This window comes from Otolemur garnettii, unplaced genomic scaffold (genome assembly GCF_000181295.1).
Source record: "Otolemur garnettii isolate 467f Iridium unplaced genomic scaffold, OtoGar3 scaffold00017, whole genome shotgun sequence".
Taxonomy (NCBI): Eukaryota; Metazoa; Chordata; class Mammalia; order Primates; family Galagidae; genus Otolemur; species Otolemur garnettii.
Window position 1 is genome coordinate 22,227,029 of NW_003852412.1, and position 21,961 is coordinate 22,248,989.

The 21,961-nt window shown below is 38.3% G+C and overlaps 1 protein-coding gene across 9 annotated transcripts in view; it reads right to left on the reverse strand.

Annotated features, from left to right (window-relative positions):
* The window catches only part of MEF2C (myocyte enhancer factor 2C), a 172,145-nt gene that overhangs the window by 83,589 nt on the left and 66,595 nt on the right, over window positions 1-21,961 (reverse strand). For 6 of the 9 annotated variants that reach the window (XM_003785968.1, XM_003785969.1, XM_023510873.1 and 3 more), the window contains one exon: window positions 12,220-12,415. In XM_003785968.1, coding sequence (XP_003786016.1) covers window positions 12,220-12,273 — 54 coding nt within the window. In that variant the 5' untranslated portion in view covers window positions 12,274-12,415. Of the gene's footprint in view, window positions 1-12,219; window positions 12,416-15,509; window positions 15,629-21,961 lie in introns of those variants that run through there. The other 3 variants (XM_023510874.1, XM_023510875.1, XM_012802780.1) reach the window with 3 other exon arrangements.

Sequence of the window (21,961 nt, forward strand, 5' to 3'; positions counted from 1 at the left end):
ACAAGCTCAGGTTGGAGGAAAATTCACATGGTGCTGCATTTAGGAAAGGTTCCTGAAGTCACAGTGTTCCACAGTATGGATTAACTAACCCACTGATACTTTTGTCAGTCAGAACCACTTCTGGTGCTGTATTCACTTTTGAGAGTTATATTTTAGGAAGACACTGAGAATATTAGAACATCTACAGAATGGCAGACAGATCAATACAGGGCCTGATAACAATTTTTCATGAACAACCACTGAGGGGATCTGGAATGTTTAACTCAGAAAAAATAAGAGTTAAAAGTGAAATACTAAACACCCTCCAAGGTCTGAAGCATGTGGCCATGTGATCAGACACAGGAGTTACTGTTCTATTCCATAGAGTGAAATGAGAAAGCATTGTTGAAAATCATCAAAAGGTTGAAAACAAGGGAAAATTGAGTGATGAGAACCGTCCAAGAGCAGACTGAGTGTGACCCACGTAGGAAGCAGCTTGTTCCTGACATGTCCAGGGGAGGTGTGTCGTAGGAAACTGTAGAGGATGTTCCTGAATTAAGCAGGAAGTTGGACTAGACACTTTAAAAATTCTTATTCTGAGTTTTAGTTGTTCAGAGTCTATGCCGAGGTAGCACAGACTTCTGGGCAAAAGGGAAGTTAAGAGTAGTAATATGGTTCAAGCGGGTGTCCACCCTACAGAATGCTTTATGTTTTGGTTACTCAATTCCATCAATGTTGTTATCACCTCTAATTTCCAATTCCCATGATATAAAATGGAGTAATTTCTTTTTGTAATTAGAAGTGATACAAAAGATGTGAAGAATCTGAGTAGACATCATTACATGGTATGCTGAAAATGAACATAAAAATAACTGTCCAGGTTGATAACATGGAATATTCACTTTATTAAAATATTTCTAAACAATCAGGTCCAGCATGGTGGCTCATGCCTATAATCCTAGCACTCTGGGAGGCCTAGGCAGGTGGTTCACCTGAGCTCAGGAATTCGAGACCAGCCTGAACAAGAGTGAGATCCCTGTCTCTACTAAAAATAGAAAAACTAGGCAGGCTTTGTGGTGGGTACCTGTATCGCCAGCTACTGGGGAGTCTGAAACAAGATGATCTCTTGAACCCAAGAGTTTTGAGGTTGCTGTGAACTATGATGCCAAGGCTCTGTCTCAAAAAACAAAAACAAAGGATTTCTAAAGAATCAGTATATACATGTATCTTTACTGGGGCAGGGTGGTATAGAAGGAAAATCATGGGAATTGAAAATCAAGTCTGGGGCGGCGCCTGTGGCTCAAAGGAGTAGGGCGCTAGCCCCATATGCTGGAGGTGGCGGGTTCAAACCCAGCCCTGGACAAAAACTAAAAAAAAAAAGAAAATCAAGTCTGGGCTGGGCCATTTATGAGCTGTGTGTCCTTGGGTAAACTGCTTAACTGACCTGAATCCCAGCTTCCTCACTGGTGAAATGGGAGGTAATAATAGACATCTTAGTTTTATGAGCTAGACAAAGGGATAAACACAAGTTTTAAGTGACTGTGAAATGCTGCACAAGTTGTATCTTTTCTCTGATGCACCAGGCTTAGTCACTTCTAGTTACATACTGTGAAAGGCTGCTCTCTTGAGACCTGTCAGTTTGTGTTACCATTATTTACTCATGTCTGGATTAGAGGTCTCTTTCAGCTAGATCCTGGACCATCTTCTCTTCATCCTTTTAAACTGACATCCAAGAAAATACTTGACTACTACTCATTGAATGAATGAAATATATAGATAGAGGAATTATGCATTTTTTGCCATCAAAAATGAGTAGCTAAAAATAAATTATGATGGACGCTCAGACTAGTAGGATGTTTGTTACCAAGAGAGGACAATTTCACAGACTTCTTTTATTTGTCATTTTAGCTTATAGTAAAAAAAACATACATTTTTGTAAAACCGAACAAGAGATAAACTTGTCTGGGTCAAATTTTGTGTATGGGTTTGTGGGTGAAAGTGGAATCTACCATACTTGTTATACTGTTTTCGGGTAAGAGGATTGACTTTATTTGGTGGATTTTTCTCTAAGAAGTTCAAAGACCACACTTGGCCATATCTCTTTGAAGTTATTATTTGGCATAGATTGTCATCCCATTTCTCAGATGAATACTGTAAACAAAGATGTGAATTGCTTTACCCAAGTTCTCCAAATGAGTCTTGGGATGAACTAGCAATAGAACCCTCTTCCTACACAATTTATCCTTTTATCCATTAGTCAGTTTTCCTTCTCTATTTTATTTTATTTTATTTACTTATTTTTGAGACAGAGTCTTACTTACTCTGTTGCCCTGGATAGAGTGTCATGCATCATTGTAGCTCATAGCAACCTCAAACTCCTGGGCTAAAGAGAGTCTCTTGCCTCAGCCTCCTGAGTGGCTGGAACTATAAAGCACCTGCCATGATGTCCAGCTACTTTTCTATTTTTAGTAGAAAAGACAGAGCAGAGACAGCTTTTTGCTCTTGCCCAGGCTGGTCTAGAACTTCTGAGCTCAAGCAATCCACATGCCTTGGCCTCCCAGAAAGCTAAGATTACAGGTGCGAGCCACTGTGCCCAGCCTCCTTCCCTATTTTAGACACCTATGCATTTCAGGAGCTGCAGTTCAGCAAAGCATGGGCCCAACCAACTGTGTGCTGAGCAGTGTGCAGGTACTCTCCTTCGGAATGTTATATGTGTTAAGAGCCATCAAAAATTCTGAGGATTCCAAGCAGAGTAGTGCATAACACATGAATTAATATGAAGATAGCTTTCTAGGTTAAAACAACAACAAAAAATAATAATGCTAAGAACGCTAAGTGAGGGCAGATTTGTTTCTAGATTCTGGTGTGGACTCAGTAGCCAGCTCTACCCTTAGAAATCCGGCCATTCCCACTGAAGCCTGTGAGAGCCATATGCGTGCCCTAGTGGGCACACACCAGTTCTGTATTTATAGATGTTTATTTAAATTTCACAAAATAGGAAGTATTTTAGTTGGAAGCAAATACAGGTCTGCTTACAGCCAGAATTAAAAGGTGGGCCTCCGACTCACACACAGGCAATGTAAATGACAAGTTCTAAAAACAGAGGAGGAGTCCCGCGTCATTTCCTGCATGCAGGGCAATCAGCCTGAGGAGCGTGCAGTGTGCAGTGGGAAGGGCATTTCATGGCCGGTCTCCACGCCACGTGCCTGCTCCCGCAGCCCACCGCCCCGTCCTGGCCCCACTCAGAAAGTCACCTTGGAAGAACTTCACTGCTGTGTTAACTGTGTTACTCCTTGTGCTTTACAGAAAAGAGTTCTGAACAAATGAAAGGAAAGGACCTTTGGAAACAGCAGCTACCCATCTGCAAGAATAATTCAGGCCCAACTCCCGATGACTTCAGGCGTATCACAAGGGAAGCAACAACAATCTTATCTACGGGTCCCAAACACTTCTTCCCATCAGTCACAATATTTCCAGCCTAATCTTACTTGAGCCTCTGGATTCCCAATGAGTGGAGAAGTTTTACCCAATTCTTTAATTCATAAAGTGAGAGCAGTTTCTTTGTTTTAAGATGTGTTGGGGGGGCTAATATACCCAGCTAATTCCCTTTTCAAAGTTTTAAGGTTTTATCTTTTTTTTCCTCTCTCCACATAGACTCACGATAAATATAACTCTCATTCTGTGAAAATATTTCAGATCTCCTCCTCCCTCCCCCTCGCCCAGATAATCTCACAGTTTCCTCCCAGTCAAGGAAATGGAATGACTAATGAGTGACAGACGGACAGTTCCTAGATACAACACGCTCTGTAATCCAGAAGCCACAGGTCTTCCTATGTGTTTAAAGGGGTTAGGGATGGAGTCAAGAGTCTGTAACGACAATCTTTAATTGAAAAAAAGGGAAATGCCTTCCTAAGTGCTCCCCTCCCCCCACCTTGTGTCTGACAGTCAGTAATGGCACAACTGTTCTAAAGTATTCCTCTTCAGTTTTATTTTGTTTAATTCAGTCTGTCATTAGAAAGGCTTGCAAGCTTGAGGCCTGATGATTACTCTCGGTGGGAGGGAGAGATCCCACTACAGACTTGTGTTCTAGACAAGCCTTCCTTTATACAATGACGGGCCTGCCGTGGTAAATGAAAGGCTCTTTAAAGGCGAGGGGCTCTTTCAAGCAGACTCCTACCACAGACTTCTAACCCTCCAGCAAAACTTGGGAGGATGAGCCAGCAAGCAGTGTGTTCTTCTGCAAAGAGGACTATTGTCCTCATTAGCCTCAAGCAAATTGAGCCCTGCTCTGCTGAAATACAGCAGTTTTTCCAAAGGATTTCCAGGCAGTCTTCCTAAAATTTCAAACTCGATAAAAAGATTAAAATAAGGGGCTTAGCTTGGAATTTAGAGCTATAATGACCCCTCACCCTAAATCAAAACCCCAAGTCCCAAAATAAAACTCCCAATCTTGTGCATGGCACACTATTTTGAGGAAAAATAATAAACAGTGACTTAGACCACAGCCAAGTAATTGAATGCATATTAATGAAATCTATTAAGTGTTTATTAACAATCTTACAGAGTCTGGATTTTAAAAGCTGTGACAGCTAATTTCTGATACATTTCCCTACAAGAGGAAAAGGAAGAAGCACGATCTAAAATTATTGAACTGATCGGGATTTAAGAGACTTTACTGTGGTCCATTTTAAAACCTAGGAATATATCTGGCTTTTCACAAGAGAAGACCAGAACAATATGCTTTTAAGTTTTCATCTGTGCTGCTCAGGTCAGCTTGGTCCAGTAAAGGATTGATTTACATTCTTAATCCAACCTGGAGATGCAGTCATAAAATAAATACTCCGGCTTCTCTATACCTCATCTGCATGAGAGAGATAATTTGATATTAAGAAGAATCAAATAAACCAGGTTAATATTTGGGGGGCAAAAACATGTTTACTAGTTCAAGGAAGCCAAAATGTACGTAAGGTAAAGGTCACAGAATACTTCATTCCCTGCCGAGCAAGTGGTCAGGAAGCACATTTGTCTGCATCTTCCTGTCATAACAGGAACAGTGTAACTTCTTCCTCTCCACAATAGCTTCGTCTTACCTCCTCACTCCAGTATTTTCTCCCTCAGGGCCTTCCAAATCAATCCTTTCAAGACAGAAGGCAGGAGGCTGTCTCCGCTGTAGTTTCCAAATAGTTACATTTGTTGAAATGTTATTTAAATGTTAGTGATTTCTGAAACTAAAGTGTTCCAAATTAAAATTAAAAGTTAAATTTCTAAACATTTTGATTGGTTCTCTTATCCTTATTAATGGTCCAACATGTTTCAAGAGAAACACAAATACATATTGCATATTACGGAATTTTAATTTACTTCCTTTTTATTCTGTCATTTTTTTTTTATTTGCCAAAGCCATTATTCTCGGAAGAAATAAAGTTTCCAAATCGTCTTCAATAAGAACATATTGAGTTGCAAAACCTTTAAAAATATTTTCACCATAATAATTTTTGAAGTAGTTCCATTTTAAATGAAATCAAGTATAATGTTGAAAGTGTAGACTGCAGAGGACATGGCTTTTGAAACAATTACAAATGTATCTTTCAATCTATAGCTTGAAAGAAACCTCTTGGTTTACAGGGTCTATTTATAATGTTAGTATTTTTAGTGTTGGTTTCTCTGCAATACAGTGTCACACGTAGTTTGTGCATTTGCAAAGCTGAAGGCAACTTATACCAAACAGCGGTCTAAGCAGGCATTCGCAGAGATGACAGGGACCATGCCACGTCCACTGTCTACACAAAATGTGTGAGATGCAATAAATGAAAGCATCAGAATTTTTAAAAATTATAATGTTAAACAGAAATTATATGATACACAAACTAGAACTGGAAGCAATTAAAAACTCCTCAAGTTCAGAGAAGAGTTTACTTCTTAAATAAAGGGACAGAATTCTAAAGGAGACAGTTATCCATGTCCTTGTGAAAATTGTGGTCTCTGTTGGATTTCCTACCAAAGAAAAACTAATGAATGAGTTTGAGGGCAGTTGGGAACATCTTTCTGGCAGGAATGGAACAGATCCAGCTGACATTAATATACAATGTCACAGATTGTATGTGAGAGCAGCGAGTGTGAGGGACATTATCACTATGATTCAACTAGATACTTGGGAGATTATTTGTGAATTGTTTTTCAATTGCTAGGAATAAAATAGAAATGAATGGCCTGATGTCACAGCTGTAATACATCTGAGCACTCTGGCTACTGCTGGTTTTTTTTTTTTCTTTTTTCATTTGGAAACTTTTGAAAGTACAATTTACGCCCCTCCCCCCCACCATTTCTTTTTCAAGCCCTTCAATCACTAGTAATTCACATTCCTTAAATAAAAACTTCTCTTTTGGTGATTTTAAGATTAATAAAAGAATGATTTAACCTATATGCACAGGGCACCTTTAAGCACTATGCACCAGCATACCCTAATTCTACCATGAAACACCCCAATTTTATTGATATAGAATGAATTTAGGCAGGCAGTTAGCTGTTAAGATATGATACTAAGAAAAACACACCATAATCATAATTATGGGGTATCTGGTGGCTTAGTTTGGACTCAGAGATAGAAAAATCAACACTTTTACACTGATTCAACTTTTTATCCATTATATCTGGAAACAGCTTCTAGATATTTCTTGACTAACAAGGATAACTCTGTCTTTACGTGGACGCTGTCTTTGTGGAGAGGGAAAGGAAATGTGCTCGCCAGTGTGACTGTGTGTGACTGTGACACTCTGTTCTCAACTCATGGCTCAGAATTCATCGTAAACTCACTTCTTTGAAACAATTAATTTGTATTTCTCAGTTATCCAATTACATTTAAAGAGTGAATCTATCTCTCTTTCAACAAATTTTATATTAGGTTATTAGAAGGTAGCTCCCAAATTTAGAACTCTAATTAATCCTTTTATTTATTGATGTTCTGGCTATAACCTCAAAGGAAAGTTACATTAAAAATCCCTTTGAAATAAGATCCCAAACCAGAAGAAAACAGAACAAATTAAGGAATATATATTTTTTTCTTTCTGTAAGTCCCTTGAGGGAATCTACGCATCTCTTTTTTATTTTTCAGGTTAGTGTAGAATATACCAGACTCAGTTTTAGAATGTCAGGATGCAGAGACTGGCAGAGGCTGCTCCACACTCAACACATTTTTTCAGCTTTTTTTCTCGAGTTCATTTTATGTAATTTGTAAGTCATGTCAAGAAATTGAACACAAGAAGAGGAAAAGTTAGAAAATGGATCAGCTATGAACTCTTCATTCTTTTAGTCATAAGGAGATTCTAATTAACAACAGACTATTGCTAGTGGACTTTAATTTGTGCCCCAGTTATTTCACAAATCGATGTATTGATAATTCCATGAAATTTTGTTTGCTGACAAAATCCATTAGTGGACCTGATCTGATGGAAGAAAAGGAAACTGATGGCATTGCAATATATTTTTCCCTTAACTTACTATTTTAAGTCCTAACTGTGTATTTGGCAAATATTTTCCCCTTGCAGCTATTCAAATATTTAAATGCCTTTTTATAACAAGTTGCACAAATAAATTCGGGTTTACCTCTCCTATCCTTTCAAAGTAAGAAAGCCGAGAATTCTGAATGCAAACATACAAGTAAACAGGTCTCGGCACTTGGGCATTTCTTTCTTCTTATTATAACAGATATAACAGATTTCTAAATATATTCTGTTTGTAAAAGAGTCATATGAGGACAAAACTCATTAAAAAACCTGACTGTTTCAGGAGCATGATTAAAAAGTGGCACCATGTGAAAGAGGGTAAGATTATGATTGCCTAATTGATGGAGGTATTTCAAGGGTGAAAAGAAAAAATGCAGATGGAGAGACTGAGATCTAGTGTTAGCATAAGCTGGAAGCCAGAAGTGATAAAGATGGTGACAAGTAGTTAAAAAACAATTTGGTCAGTAACACACATTTGCAAATAAGTCCTGCAAGCAGAGAATTTAGGAAAGTGTTTTTCCCCATGCTGCTGGGCAAATGTCCCATGTGATCTTCCCTTCCGATCCACGCCCCTTCTCTCTCATCGGCCGGCTCTGGCCCAGGCAGGATTCTCCAGCTCTCCGTTAGCTTCTGAGCACAACTTTGGGCTCCTGCTCTTACTCTGCTCCACTTTCCTCTACCTTCTCAGTACCCTTTTAAGGTGAAATCCTCATAGAATGAAGGTTTAGGGACCATTCTTCTGTGCTTGCCACACGGCACAGGAGTTACTTTGACAGCAACCATGTTAACTGTAATAGCTAATGGAATGTGAGGCAGTAAGAATAAGGAACAGGTAAACTCCCTGAGCACTTCCCACCTGCCAGGTGCCTTAGAGTTACCACCTCGTTTAATTATCGCCACGACCTGGTAAGGTGGGTAGTACTTTTTAATCTTCACTCTACTGATGAGAGGACCGATGAGGAGGGTGATACAGAACGGGGACAAGGGCCAGGTTTGTGTGTTTTTAGAAACAGTGCCCTTAAGCCTTCGATTATACTGGATCAAGTATGATCTAACCAGAAAAAGCAAGGGCATGAAACCATGCTTTCAGCTGCTGTATTATACTAGACGCCTCGTGACATATGTGAGAACAGCAGGCTCTGTTTTGTTTTGTTTTAAACATGAGAGATTTGGGCTTAGACCTTGCCCACTGCCCTAGCTTTAACTACATTATCTTCGGCCAGTTATCTGGAATTGAAGAGGACCTTCAAAGCTTTGCGTGTCCCTGCCTAGCATCTGACCTCTCTTTTCTTCCCTCTGAAGCCGCACCCTGCCCCACTGGCCTTCCTCTGGCTCTTCAGCCAGGCTCTCTCCTCTCAGGGAGATTCCAAATACTGTTCCATCTATCTGGGACGCTGTCACGGGCCTGAAAGACTTATCTTTCAGCACTTCTGAGACACCTTTCTCCAACACTTGATACTAATAAAGTATCTCCTGTTATTCTTTCAGACACTTGATGCGTTCAGTCATTGCACGTATGAGTAAAATTTTTGTCATATAGCTGGGTATTTCATGACAGACTACTGCGTCCACAAACTATGGCTTACCAGTCAATCGGCCCCCCACGTTCGAGTCAGTAAAGCTCTATCCTAAAAGAACCACACTCATTCATTTACATATCATGTGTGGCTTTCACACTCCTCTGGCAGAGATGAGCAGCTGAGACAGAGAATGTATGTCTGTCAAGGCCAAAATTTTCCTATCTGGTCCTTTACAGAAAAATGTGCTGACCTCCAAAGCAGAAGATAAGCTGCATGAATACCTAGTGTCTGGCACACTGAGATCTAGTATTATTTGACTTAATAAATAAGTGAATTATTCAGACATAAAACAGGATTAATAAGGATTAAATGGGATAATATACATATATATAGCCAACCCATAATTAGTAGCTACTTTTATTAAGTTGTCTGAAAATTTTTGTAAGATAGATTAGCAATTCAAGATTTTATTTTTCTATATTAGCCCAAAAAATCCATCATGTTTAGGTTAGAAATTAAGAAAGCAGTTATGAACTTGGAAACTCTGAAAATAATTGCAAATACAAAAAGTTGCTAATTTTTATCCTCCACTAAACTATTTGATGTGTTGGAGTTTCTGAATTTTAGCTATTTCCTACTTCTAACTTTATGAAGGATAAAGTACAGGCAAAATTTAATTTCAACAATTAGCCATTCTGTTTTACAACAGAATGGGTTATTTCTTAATGATATAAACTTAGGACATTAGCTCTGTAATATTTCATGTCACACTTTAAGTCAGGATTTCTTTTTCTGGTAAAAACATACCTTGTTCTGTGTGTGTCTAGCCAAATAAACGACGCGGTGGTGGAACAGTCTTGGACAACTTTTAAGAAAAGATGACAGGGAGGCATTGTGTGAGGTTATACAACAGTCTGCAGCGGGGGCAGCTGGACGAGGGCAAAGCACGTAACAGCTTTCTCTTCAACAGATGAACACACAGCTGAAGCCCAGGTTAGGGGTTCATCCACACTTGGTATGATACACTGTTCTAGGTTTGCTGGTTTTGATTATTAGAAGTGACCTACGTATTCTAAGCTCTCTCCCAAATGACTCTTACAATCATTCTCATCAGAGGTGAGACGTGCTCATGACAAACATATGTGAGGTGCTGTTTAAAATTGCCAACAGTCATCCAAAATAACCATAACTGAAATATATGTTAAAATATGGCAGTTTTCAGTTTTACTAATTCCACTTAAGAACACTGAACTAACCCTAAAGACCGGAGAAAAGAACAAATAGATCTTAAATTCTACAGAAGAAAATCAAGAAATCTATCTCGAGAATTTAAAAAGTCATATAAAGCTGAATTTGAATAGTTTTTCTTCCTTTCAAGTTATGACTTCCAACATGGGTGAGAATAACAACAATTGTAGATGCAACTACATTTTAATTAAGGAAAGATATTCAATCATTAGCTCAAAAGTGTGGTGTTAAAATTCTTGCATCTCTGGGTGAGATTTGTGTTCCTTTATAAAGCATAATGAAAGCTCATGAATTCAACCTGCATTATTTTTCTTTTATCTTTGTAAGAAAAATGATTTAATGGAATATCAGGAACCTAAAAATTACCTGGTATTATTAATGAAGTGTAAATGCTAATTCACATAACTTTTTACTGGACTCCAAATAAGTTCTAGTCTTATATAGAGGTCTAAATCGTCAGTGGTACCTAGCATTCAATATATCAGACTTAGTATCAAGCAATAAGCTTGTTTAAAAAATAGTAGTTTTATCTTAACAAAATTATTGCTTTTTGGCTTGACTTATGGCAATAAAAAATATGTATGGGGACTGGTGGTGGTGGGTTCAAACCCAGCCCCGGCCAAAAACTGCAAAAAAAAAAAAAAAAAAATGTATATAGGAATAGTGAAGGAATCCATCATAAATCTCCGTGTCATTCATATTCATCCCTAAGGAGTTCAAGTCATACGTACCTTAAAATATATCTATAATAATTTAAAGGAGGTTGAGGAGTATAAACCTGAAAACCTAAACAACTTCTCTGTTACTTAATGGCATACTGGTATTAATGGCATAAATAATGTTTATTTATTATAATTTACACATGTAACAACATTCAATTTAAGAAAGTGAAATCAGTTATGGCCTCACTTATAGGCCCAAGAAAATAAAAGGAAGCAATAGGGGAGATGAGTGCCTATTACAGGGGAAATGACAGTCTGTCCCCAAGGCTGTCCTTCAAAAGCCTTTTGTGAAGCTGGGCAAAAGGCAAACACATTCTTCCCTCCCCTAGTCAAGAGAAGCCCTTCTGCAGATTCCACTATCCATATGCATGGGCTAGAATTTCTCCCAGAGACGATTATTTGATATTTAACATTAGAATGTGTACAAACCACAACTATCCTTACACAGCTTAATTAAATCCACTCTCCAGAAGTGTGAAGAAAAATAATAGTCAAATTGCAGGCACTCATGATATAGAAGTCTAGAAGTCTTTAATGCTGAATCCAGCATTTGGATGTGTAAAGTCTTCAGGATAGATTAATTGTATCACACAGACATTATCACTGGAATTCCAGAGAAAAACTTCTAACACCATCTGCCTCTGTGTTTATGCAGTTTAGGATTTAAAGAAAATGGTCTGAATTAACAGCTAGATCTTGCCCACATATTTTAAGTAATTAATATTTTGTGTGGGTGTTTTCTTTGTTGTTGCCAGCACAACATTAAAATGTTTTGAATGTATTTCAAAGTCTTTTTTACTGTGAATAGAATGAAAGCCATTTTTATACAGGATATTTGGCCTATATTATAAACCTTTCAATGAATGACCACAAAAGGTCTAGTTCCCATGAATATAAAGAGTATCTTTGTTTGATGATGCGTGCAATGTAGCAATGTTATGCTTATTAACTCCTAATTATCAAGCTATTCATGTCACACGAGTGCAGCTCTCATTTAAAATTCAAGTTGACGTAAAAAGTGAATGATCATGAATGTGTGTAAACTATATTTCTAACAGATAGTGATTCTCCCATCCCTTTACATGTAAGGGACTATTAGTATTTAAACCGGCCACATTTAATTCACCAATATTTCTTACAAAGGATATTTACATGTTCTCAGGTTCTCAATGCCCTTAACATACTTGGGGAAAGCGTAATAAATAGTCTATGTAACTAGTGATAGAAAAGAAAATTTACTCCACTCACCTGTCTGTTACGTTCATCCATAATCCTCGTAATCTGAATCTTTTTTCTCCCCATAGTCCCCGTTTTTCTTCTCTCTCTCGTTCCTGAAATTATGTATTTTTTCCTTCCTTTTCTTTCTCTTTCCTGTTTCCTCCAAACAAATCTCCTTCTTCAGCACTTACACAGCTCAGTTCCCAAATCCCTGCATTCGTTCCTGCTGAACAAAAAAGACAAATTAAATTTCACTCTAACAGCTAGCCAGTTTCCTAAGGACTATGATATTCGAATTTTACCAAGAAATGTTAGAATATTTTTAAACGAATGAAAGTAATTATTGAATGAAAACACCTATTTATGAAAAGTACATGTTATATCACAGGCAGGTGGATATCAAATAGCAATTATTTGTTTTTATAATTAAAATAATCTTATAAGTAATTTAACAAGTCAATTAAATGATACAAACTATGCTTTAATGCCCAACACTTGAAATGTATTTTTTGTAAAAAGTTTCTTAATGCTTTTTAATGAAATTAGGTGACAATTTCACCCTTCTGTTATGAAAAATTACCTAAATCAGAGAGTTAATGAACCTTTATGTACCTGTGTATGCTAAGTAGGGCAGCTAATTCATTTCTGAAGGGAAAACAATCTCCTGTTTTGACAGCAGAGGTGATAACGTCCCGCGTTATGCAAATAGGATGGACGATTATGAAAGTGCTATCTGATATATGTAAATGTCAACTAATTTAAATCTAAGTACTTTAATATTATTTCAAAAAAACTGCTATGAGAACACTGTAAAAATAACATGAGATATTTAATCTCACATCGGTAGTGATACCCTTTCCTTTTTTAAAGCCCTTAAACTGCATCTTGAATGTAATAATCAAAAACGATAATCACTGATAGAAAATAAATGGTGCAAAAATAAATATTATTATTTCATTTCCAACTACATATTTTTTCACAATAAACCAAAAGCCCTCTAAATTCAAATATTTAAAAAAGACATATAATTTCTCTTTGGGGAGTAAGATACAAAATTACAGAAGCTCAGAATTATTTACTGGAGATTTCTATTAAGTTAAAACATTAATGAATTAAAATTATGCAAATGATCATCAATAACATGAGATAAACCCAAGGAACTCAGAATATTAAAAGTATATAATTGGCTTTATTTAAGATTATATCTGAAAACATTTGAAACATGAAAGTGAACAAGACAGTATTCCACAATAGTTTCTTCATTTGCAAGCAACAGCTTCAATTGTTCTGTCTCAACTTATGTCAATGAGTGTTAAGTACTTTACACACGGCTCAGAATTTCTCTGTTTCTTTTAGCTGGTGTCTGACAACGGACCTGATAAATTCCCACAGGTATTATGTAACGCTAAGCCAATGTCCTGGCTATTTAATAGATTATTTGGCTCCAATTCAAAGTCCTTGGAACAGGAAGGCCGTTACACACTTGGTCTGATCATTAGCTGTCTTTTGATTTCTTTAATTTAATTTCTAAATTCTTTATCACCTTGGGTAAATTTTTTTTTTAATTTAAGTTTTCGGTGATTATCTAATTGCAGAAGCTATTATGATATAATTAGTTCTGGTGGATTAAGTGCTGCTTAAATACTAGGACTATCCATTCTCTTTTGCCCATCTTTCTACTACACTGCAGCTCAGTTTTGCCTCCCAGAATATACATCTTGAGTAACATCACGACCACACAGTGCTCATCAAAAACTAATACTCCAGCTGTACTTTTACACATTGGAAGTACTTCAAAAGATTTAAAGAGTTACAGAAGTAACACATTTGGCGACTACACGTGAGAAAATCAGCTAGAATATATTAAAATCATCCTAAAACTATGAAAAACCCACAAAGCATAATTGCATCATATATTGGATGTTGCCAAACACTGTCCATCTGTGTATTTTTAGACATGGTCTTAAGTATCCCTGGACGGAGCAAGTCTCCCTTGTTCCCTATAGTCTTACCTTGGAAGCAAGCAGCATGTTAGAATGGTATTTCCAAGCATGTGCAAGACCCCAAAGAGACCAACAGGCTTTCTTGATGACAGAAAGAACCACCTGTGAATCCACAGCCAGTGCATGCAGGAGAATTTTCTCTCCCTTCACTTAGCTGAGGCTGGGGCCCTATCGGCTTACAGGACTCTGCCTGCCTAAGCGCTTATTCACTTAAGGTGGAAGGTCAGGGTGAACCGATTAGAGCGTGGTGGCAAGGCAGAGGAGAGGAGAATGTCTACAGATCCTGATTTCAAAATACATTATAAATAACCAAACAAGCAGACAAACATCCCTGGAGAAAAGTCTCCTCAGAAGGCAGAGTTCCTGATGACTCAAACTTCGATGAGTTCCTCCATATCACCACCCCGCATTTCACAGCTTTGAGACGAGATGACTTTTACAAAGAGCAGAGCAAGGACTTTTAATTCTTCAAACACGATGGAAAATATCTGGTCACAGTGAATGTGTATTATGTGTGTGTGTGTGTCTAACGGTTGAGAAAAATGCCATTGAATGTATTTTCCTTCTTGAACTATGCAAAGCGATGCAGGGACAAAGCCAGTTTAGGTTTCAGTAGAACCCAACTGGGTTTTTCTGGTATCAGTAAATCTTTCCTGAGGTGCTGCCTCCTGAACATTTCTAAAATGCAAAATGTGATACCAATTACCTATGCAGGGTGATCCATGGTGGTGATGTGACCAAGTAACTGTTCATGAAACATGTGGCTGAGAACATCTGATTAGGGGGCACCACAGTTGGAGGCTGTCAGGAGAAATCAGGAAGGTTAACAGGAGCTTACACGCTGTTTTCTTAGCTTAACTATCTTTCTAAGCTGACTTTCGTGCAGGAGCTATCATGTGAGGTCGGTTTCAAGTATTAATTTGCAGGAGGCCTACAGTGGTGGAGAAGGATTATGTAACTTAAGTAATATATACAATTGCTTTGTATGTACATGACAAAAAAAAAGAAAAGAACGGCTAAACTACACACAGCAGAATTTCAACTTATGCTGAGAACTTTCATTATATACCATCAACCATAAGCTTAAAATAATTCCAGCAGCCTGGCCGCGATACTTTTTTTCCACATGAAAGAAGCAATTTTTGGAAAATGACAGAGTTATATATAAACAATCAGTAATTCAAAAAAAAAAAAAGAAAGAGAAAAAGAAAAAAGAAATACTCTACTATAGTTAGCACTCTGTAGAGTTACAGTCTCCTGCATTTTTTTTTCTTTTTGCCAACCTAAATAAAAGAAAAATAAAATGAGGCTGCTTACTAAAAAGGGGAACTTCATCATGGCAGGCTTCTGTTCACTTTGAGTTTGGCACACGCAGGCAGATGAAGGCAAAGTGGTCTGAGACCCAAGTGGAGAGGAATTTCTTCTGGACAGATGCTCCAGATCGTCCTCTCTCTGCAGTTACAAACAAGTTCCCCTGAGTGGCACCGACCTCCCCCCCTCCTCCTCCTCGGACAAATCCCTCCCAGTGAGCACAGAAGAATCTTGACAGAATGGCAGGAAACACGCACACAGGCTGGTCAGGGAAGGATGTGATGTCAGCAACCACGAACAATAAAAGGTGTAAAGGTGCTTCCTTCCCTAAACTGTTCCAGAAGTGTAAAATGGGAACCAAAACTCTCCACTTCCTTCTCTGAGTCGAACCGTCTGAGTGTGCTGTGCTGGGCGCCCCACACACAGAGGCCTTGGAGAGGTTCAGATAAGGGACAGTGAGAGAAATCCAGACTGAGGACGTGATTTTTTAATTTCCATCTTTCAGACCCCTGAGAAAAACCCATTTCAGGTCTAGGTCAGTTTTCTGTTATGACTGCTTCGAGAAATAAAAGTGAGAAAACAGACCCGGAGCGCACTCTGGCGAAGTGGCCGCTGCGTCCCAATCACTGTTTTGCCATGCCTTACACAAAGCATCTCACAGACCCGCAGCCATCCGGTCCACATTGACCCTTTAAAGCAAATGAAGAATTCTGTACAAGCCAAGGCCTGACGTGGACTGATGACTGGTTTTGGTAAAAAACAGAATCATGAAAACTGTCAAACAATCAATGCTTGTTGGTGGAATACACTGATTACTTGGTTTCCCTCACATTAAAAAAAAAAAAAACCCATAGATATATGTATGTGTATGTACTGAAGGGAAAAAGAGTCTGGTTACTGAGGCTTTCCGAAAAAAAAAATTTTGAACTAGGAACCACGGCAAATAACAAACTTTCAGTCCCCAGTGTATTTTACTCTCCTCACTATTAGGCTCTTTCTAACATGGAAATGGCATTCTACCATAAAGTTTCTGTAGGAAGAAAACCACATACCAAGTGGATCTGAGTCATCATCAGATTTCAATCATCTTCCCACAACACTTTGATTTAGAAGTTAAACATAACCTTCAGTTACGTGTTTTGATCTTAGAGACTGCCATGCCACATTAAAAGATGTGGGAAGAAATTAATCCTCTTCTGCTAAACTTATCTTCACAAGGCATATATTTCGCTACAGTACGTACAATGCAGTCACTGAAATAAAACAGCCTAGAAATAATGATAAAACCTTCAAGCATGTAATATCAATTTGCAAAGAAAAATTCTAGTTTTCTTTTATTTTTCTGGGCAAGAACTTTTTCACTGACTTGTATTTTCACTAACACTAGCATCCTCCTAAAATGTTTTGCAAAATCTCAAGGCTGCAAAGTGAGCACACCACATCCTGTAACAAGAAATAATACTGTTAAATAAATACAAGCTGGATACTTAGGAAGAGGCAAAAATGATCCTAAGCTCAGTTGCTACAAATCTGGTATTACTAGTAATAATCCAAACAATTACGTGTTTTGTTACCATTTTAAGTGGAAAAGTTTGGTCATTAGGGTGCCTCTCAATACATTTAACTTTCTACTTTGTGATTTACTTGAAAGACACAGGAGGCACGTAGCTATATTTTGGTTAAAGGGAACAAGCAGAAATTTTATTTTTTCATATTTTAAACTTCTGAAGATATAACCAAATTATTGTTCTTATTGGTACTCAACTGTGTGGTATCTCATGAGTTGAGGAGTATTTTTTTGGTTCCAAAATTCACTCTATTTCTCTTTATCTTACTATCTATGTTATTTAATATTCTATTACCCTAACTATGAGGGCAATCTGAGTTCATGTCAAAGTCACACAGCCAAGACTCATCCCCCTAAGGGTAATAAAAGAACAGCCAGCTTCTTCCCACTTGATAAATATCATCATGCCAAAACCAGACTTTGGCACTGTGGCTCGTGCTTGTAAACCTAGCAATCCAGGAGGCCGAGACAGGTGGATTACTTGAGCTCAGGAGTTCAACACTAGCCTCAGCAAGAGCAAAACATTTCTACTAAAAATAAAATAACTCCTGGGCATTGTGGTGACTGCTTATAGTCCCAGCTACTTGGGAGGCTGAGGCAAGAGGACTGCTCATGCCCAGGAGTTAGAGTTTGCTGTGAGCTATGACACCACCTCACTCTAGCCTGGGGCAACAGAGTGAGACGCTGTGTCAAAAAAACACACCAAAAAAAAAAAAATACAAAAAACAATAAACGAAAGAAAGAAAATCCAAATTTATTTTCCCAATTTATCCCAATTTAGTATCAACATGATGAGTTAACTTTCAGTCTCCGTAACAGAACATCATGCATACAAATAATAAATAACACAGGCTATCTGTTAGATCCTCACACCTGCCATGCTCCTTCCTACCCCAGGGCCTTTGCATGTGCAATTCCTTTGGCCTGGAATGTTCCTGGCTCCTTTCTGTGTCTCCTTAATTTCACCTCTGCTCTGTTTCAGCTTCAGCACCCCCTCCTAGGAAGCACTCTGCTCCCTCCTGATCAGATCAACCCCCCACACCGAGTCACCGGGCGCAGTGTCCTCCGAGTGGCACCTGCTGCGGGAGGACTTCTCTGCATGTGTATCCATCAGCCACACTGCTTTTGTTCACCTCGGCATTCCCAGGAGCTGTCCCACTGCCAGATGTACAGTAGGAGGTCACAACTATTAGTTGATTTACTGAATTAATTATTAAGATTTGTATTTCTCAGCTGAGGTATTTTCTTCACTGGCTATTTTTAATAACTACTACTAAAAATATTTTCCTATTTTTGCTCACACAGAAGCAGACTGATAACTTCACTTCATCGTACTTACATAGCATCTCATACGTGGAATTTGAATACTGTATACTGAGAAGTAAAGGGTAAGTGGATTTTGGAGCCAGAAAGCTCAGAATTTGAACTTCAGTTGGGCACTTAGATGTTGTGCAACAATAGAGTGATTATTTAATCCCTTGTAACTGCTGTTCTTTTGTCCTATGCAAAATTAGGGGGACAAACTTCTTGATTTGCTGGATGATTGTGATCCAGCGATGTGTGCTGCGTATGGGAACGCTGGGTATACGGCAGTACTGGCAACACGGCCTAGTGTTTGTAAGACTGTTTGGTTCTGAGGCATAAGGAAAAAGCCTTTCCATTTAGTAACGCCACCCAGTCAACAGCACCATCCTTGCATATACCACGAAGACCTCACTTTAGGAAGCTGATTAGCAACTTCTAACAGATTATGCTTCATTTATCCTGCAACAATAATCATCATATGAAGAAAAATTCACAATATTAGGAGAATTAAGAAGTTTCTCTTAAATATCAGCTATGGGAGAGCTTCAGGCTGCAAAAATAGAAATAACTAGGGAAATACATCAATTTTCCCAGTGACCATGGCTGCTGAAAATTCTACATTAATGCTCCTAGTCCTACTTTAATATCTTTCCCCAAGGACAAAAGGAGATGAAATGTATGTCAGGAATATAATAAGGCTAAAAAGGCACTCGTGAAAACCCCTGCAATTAATTCAGTAAGTGGGCTTAACCTGCCATTATCAGACATCAGTCATTTTATTTACATAGTTCAGAATTTAGGAGACACATACCTTTAAACAACTGTATGGCATTGCAAACAATCTAATCAACGCGAGAGAGGCACAGCTCCCCTGCCATGGTTACCCACGCTCCATCTTGTCTCGGACACTTTTTTCACACTGCAGCTACAACAGCAATCTGCAATCCCATGCCAGAATAAACTCCAAATGGTCTAAATACGTCAAGAGCTTCATGCTGTCCAACCCCACCACGGTTTTCAGTGTTTCCACATCATACTAAGTAATTAATTCAGGGTTCCCCCATGTCTTTGTTTTCCTAATTGTTTGTAACAGTACGGCCACCACGTTTTCCGTCAGAGGCCACACAGTGACAGGCAGGGCTTAGCACAGGTAAAGCCTGTCCTGTCCTCATCGCAAAGTGAGAGCCACCGTTCAGCATCACAGATTGTGTCCTGTTTCCCAGCTCTAACCTCGCAATAAGCACATGCAGCTGGATTTTTGCTCCAGAGTTAAGCACTATACAACATCCACACCAGTGACATGAAACTGTCACCTCCAGAGCAAGCTGGGTGCGAACTGGGGGACGCTGCTGTTCTACATTTTCATCCTTTTACAGCAAAAATCTGCAGTCCCAAGCCTCTCATGTTCCTGCTAGGAAAAAAATGTATGATCATTATGTTCTTAATCTTTAATATGGTATGTTTCATTATTAAAATGGAAGTGCTCTAAAAATATTTTTTTCTCAGAAGCCTTGTGTGTCTTACCGACACGTGTGAGTGTGTGAACGTGGGCACAGAGCACGGACAAAACACGTTTTCCTCTTTCAAAATGTACAGATAAAAACAGTAAGAGCACATTTCAAGAGACCTGAGTAGTTCTAAGTATTACCACCAGTAAATTAAAAAAAAAAAAAAGATTGTGCTATCAATGCCTACAAGGACATTCTAACTAAGGCACTGTTTTACTCTGTATTCAGATATTATGTTAAGTGACTGAAAATTATGTCTTTGAAAACAATCTGCTTCTGTCATTATTTACTTTCCCAATTTATTTCACTATTAAAGATGACCTTAAGATGGGAAGAAATACTATTGTCCTCTTGCCAATGTTTTTGTTGTACATTAAGGAGAAAATGCTTGATAAAGGATCTGCCATCCAAATTGAATGCCACTTATTTTTATTTGTAGTTAATTCAGAAAGTTTACATCAAAACATTACAGGCTAATATCTGGATATGCAAAATGCTATATATCTCTAGAAATATATGTGCTATTGTTGTTGTATGTGGCTACCACGGAACACAGGGATTCATCAATTTTTCTATTTCTCTACATCTCTTTTTCAGCATCCTAATCAACCTAATTAAGGCTTTGTTCATCTGAAACCTCTGATGACAATTTGTTTAACTCTATCCCACTGTGGTCTTCTTATAAGGAGAATTAAATCTGATCTTCTGACAGCAATCATTAAATGATCCCAACTGGCCCCAATTAAGCCACATGGCTCCCGGGCTTCCATACAGTCAAGTGCCAAGTTCTCTGTTTCATTTACACGTTGTTCTTTACCTTGGTTTATTTTCTTAAAGCCAATTAAGCATGTGTCTTATCAAGTTGAGCCCAAGTTCTTTGTGTACACCAGCTTAAGACACAGTGTGCATCACCTGACTTTCTAGTCTCAGCGAGGCATCCCAGGACTTTGGGAGCCATTCTCTGCAGTGGTACCAGTGAAAAAGAATCTTTATTTACTCCTGCTGAAATTGACCCACACATACGTCTCAAGTTCTACACACGTTAAATAGTTCAATCCTAACTTTTTGTTGGGCTTGTTTATAATGATCTCTTAGCCCAGGACCATCTGCATTCAGAAGTTGGGTTTAACATTATTCCTTTTTCTTCCTACATTTGACATGATCGCTCTACCTCCTTTGAAAAAAAAAAAAATCAGTACCAAAGTAAGACTTGTTAAGTTAACCTTTCTTACCCTTAATTTCTGCTCTAATTTTTTCACATATGCTCAACTGTAAGCTCTCTAATGATGTTCCCGGGCCTGCCTATGAGGGCAGGTAGCCTCAGGATTTGGAGCTCAGCGATTGTGTGCTTCTCTGGGGAAATGGCTGATTAAAAACAGCCCCCTGAGGAGGGATAGCTCCTATGCACATCTGGCTCATCTTATTCTAAACTCTAATACCTGTATCAAAAATGTGACCCCTTGCTTGGGCTTTTGGAGAGCTACAGTTTACCTAGAGTCCTGTTCCTTAGATGTCAAGGCAGGAACACAGGCAAGTGAATTCCAATATGACTGGTGTTTGATTCAGGCTCGGAAGGCCTCAATCAATTACCCTGACTACTCGTGAATGTAAATAAATGCACTGTATTTTTATATCTTTCTAATTATAGTTACCACTGATCATCTTTTGGTATTTGATGGAGGCTATCTGTCACAGCTCTCAGAGCAGATGGATTAGAACATGTCTGTTCCTCCTAATCATACTTTAAAAACTGACATTTGGACAGAGAACTGGAGTGGGTGTTGTGCATCTAATGGGACCTTGACCTTGATGGAATATGTAATTGTTTTTATGACTTGACCAAAAGATGTACTGCAAAGAAAAAAAATACAATAACAGCACTGATATGTTTGGCAATACCTAGAGAAAACAGTATGCGTGTTTTCTTTATGATTGCTGGATATACAGGGTATACATAAAGTTCGGGTGCAATTTAAAGCAGTTTACATAGTAAACTGCACACAAACTTTATGTCCCCTCTGTATATCTGCTCACCTACACAATCAATAATCATTACTCTCCTCAAAAGAGAAAACTTC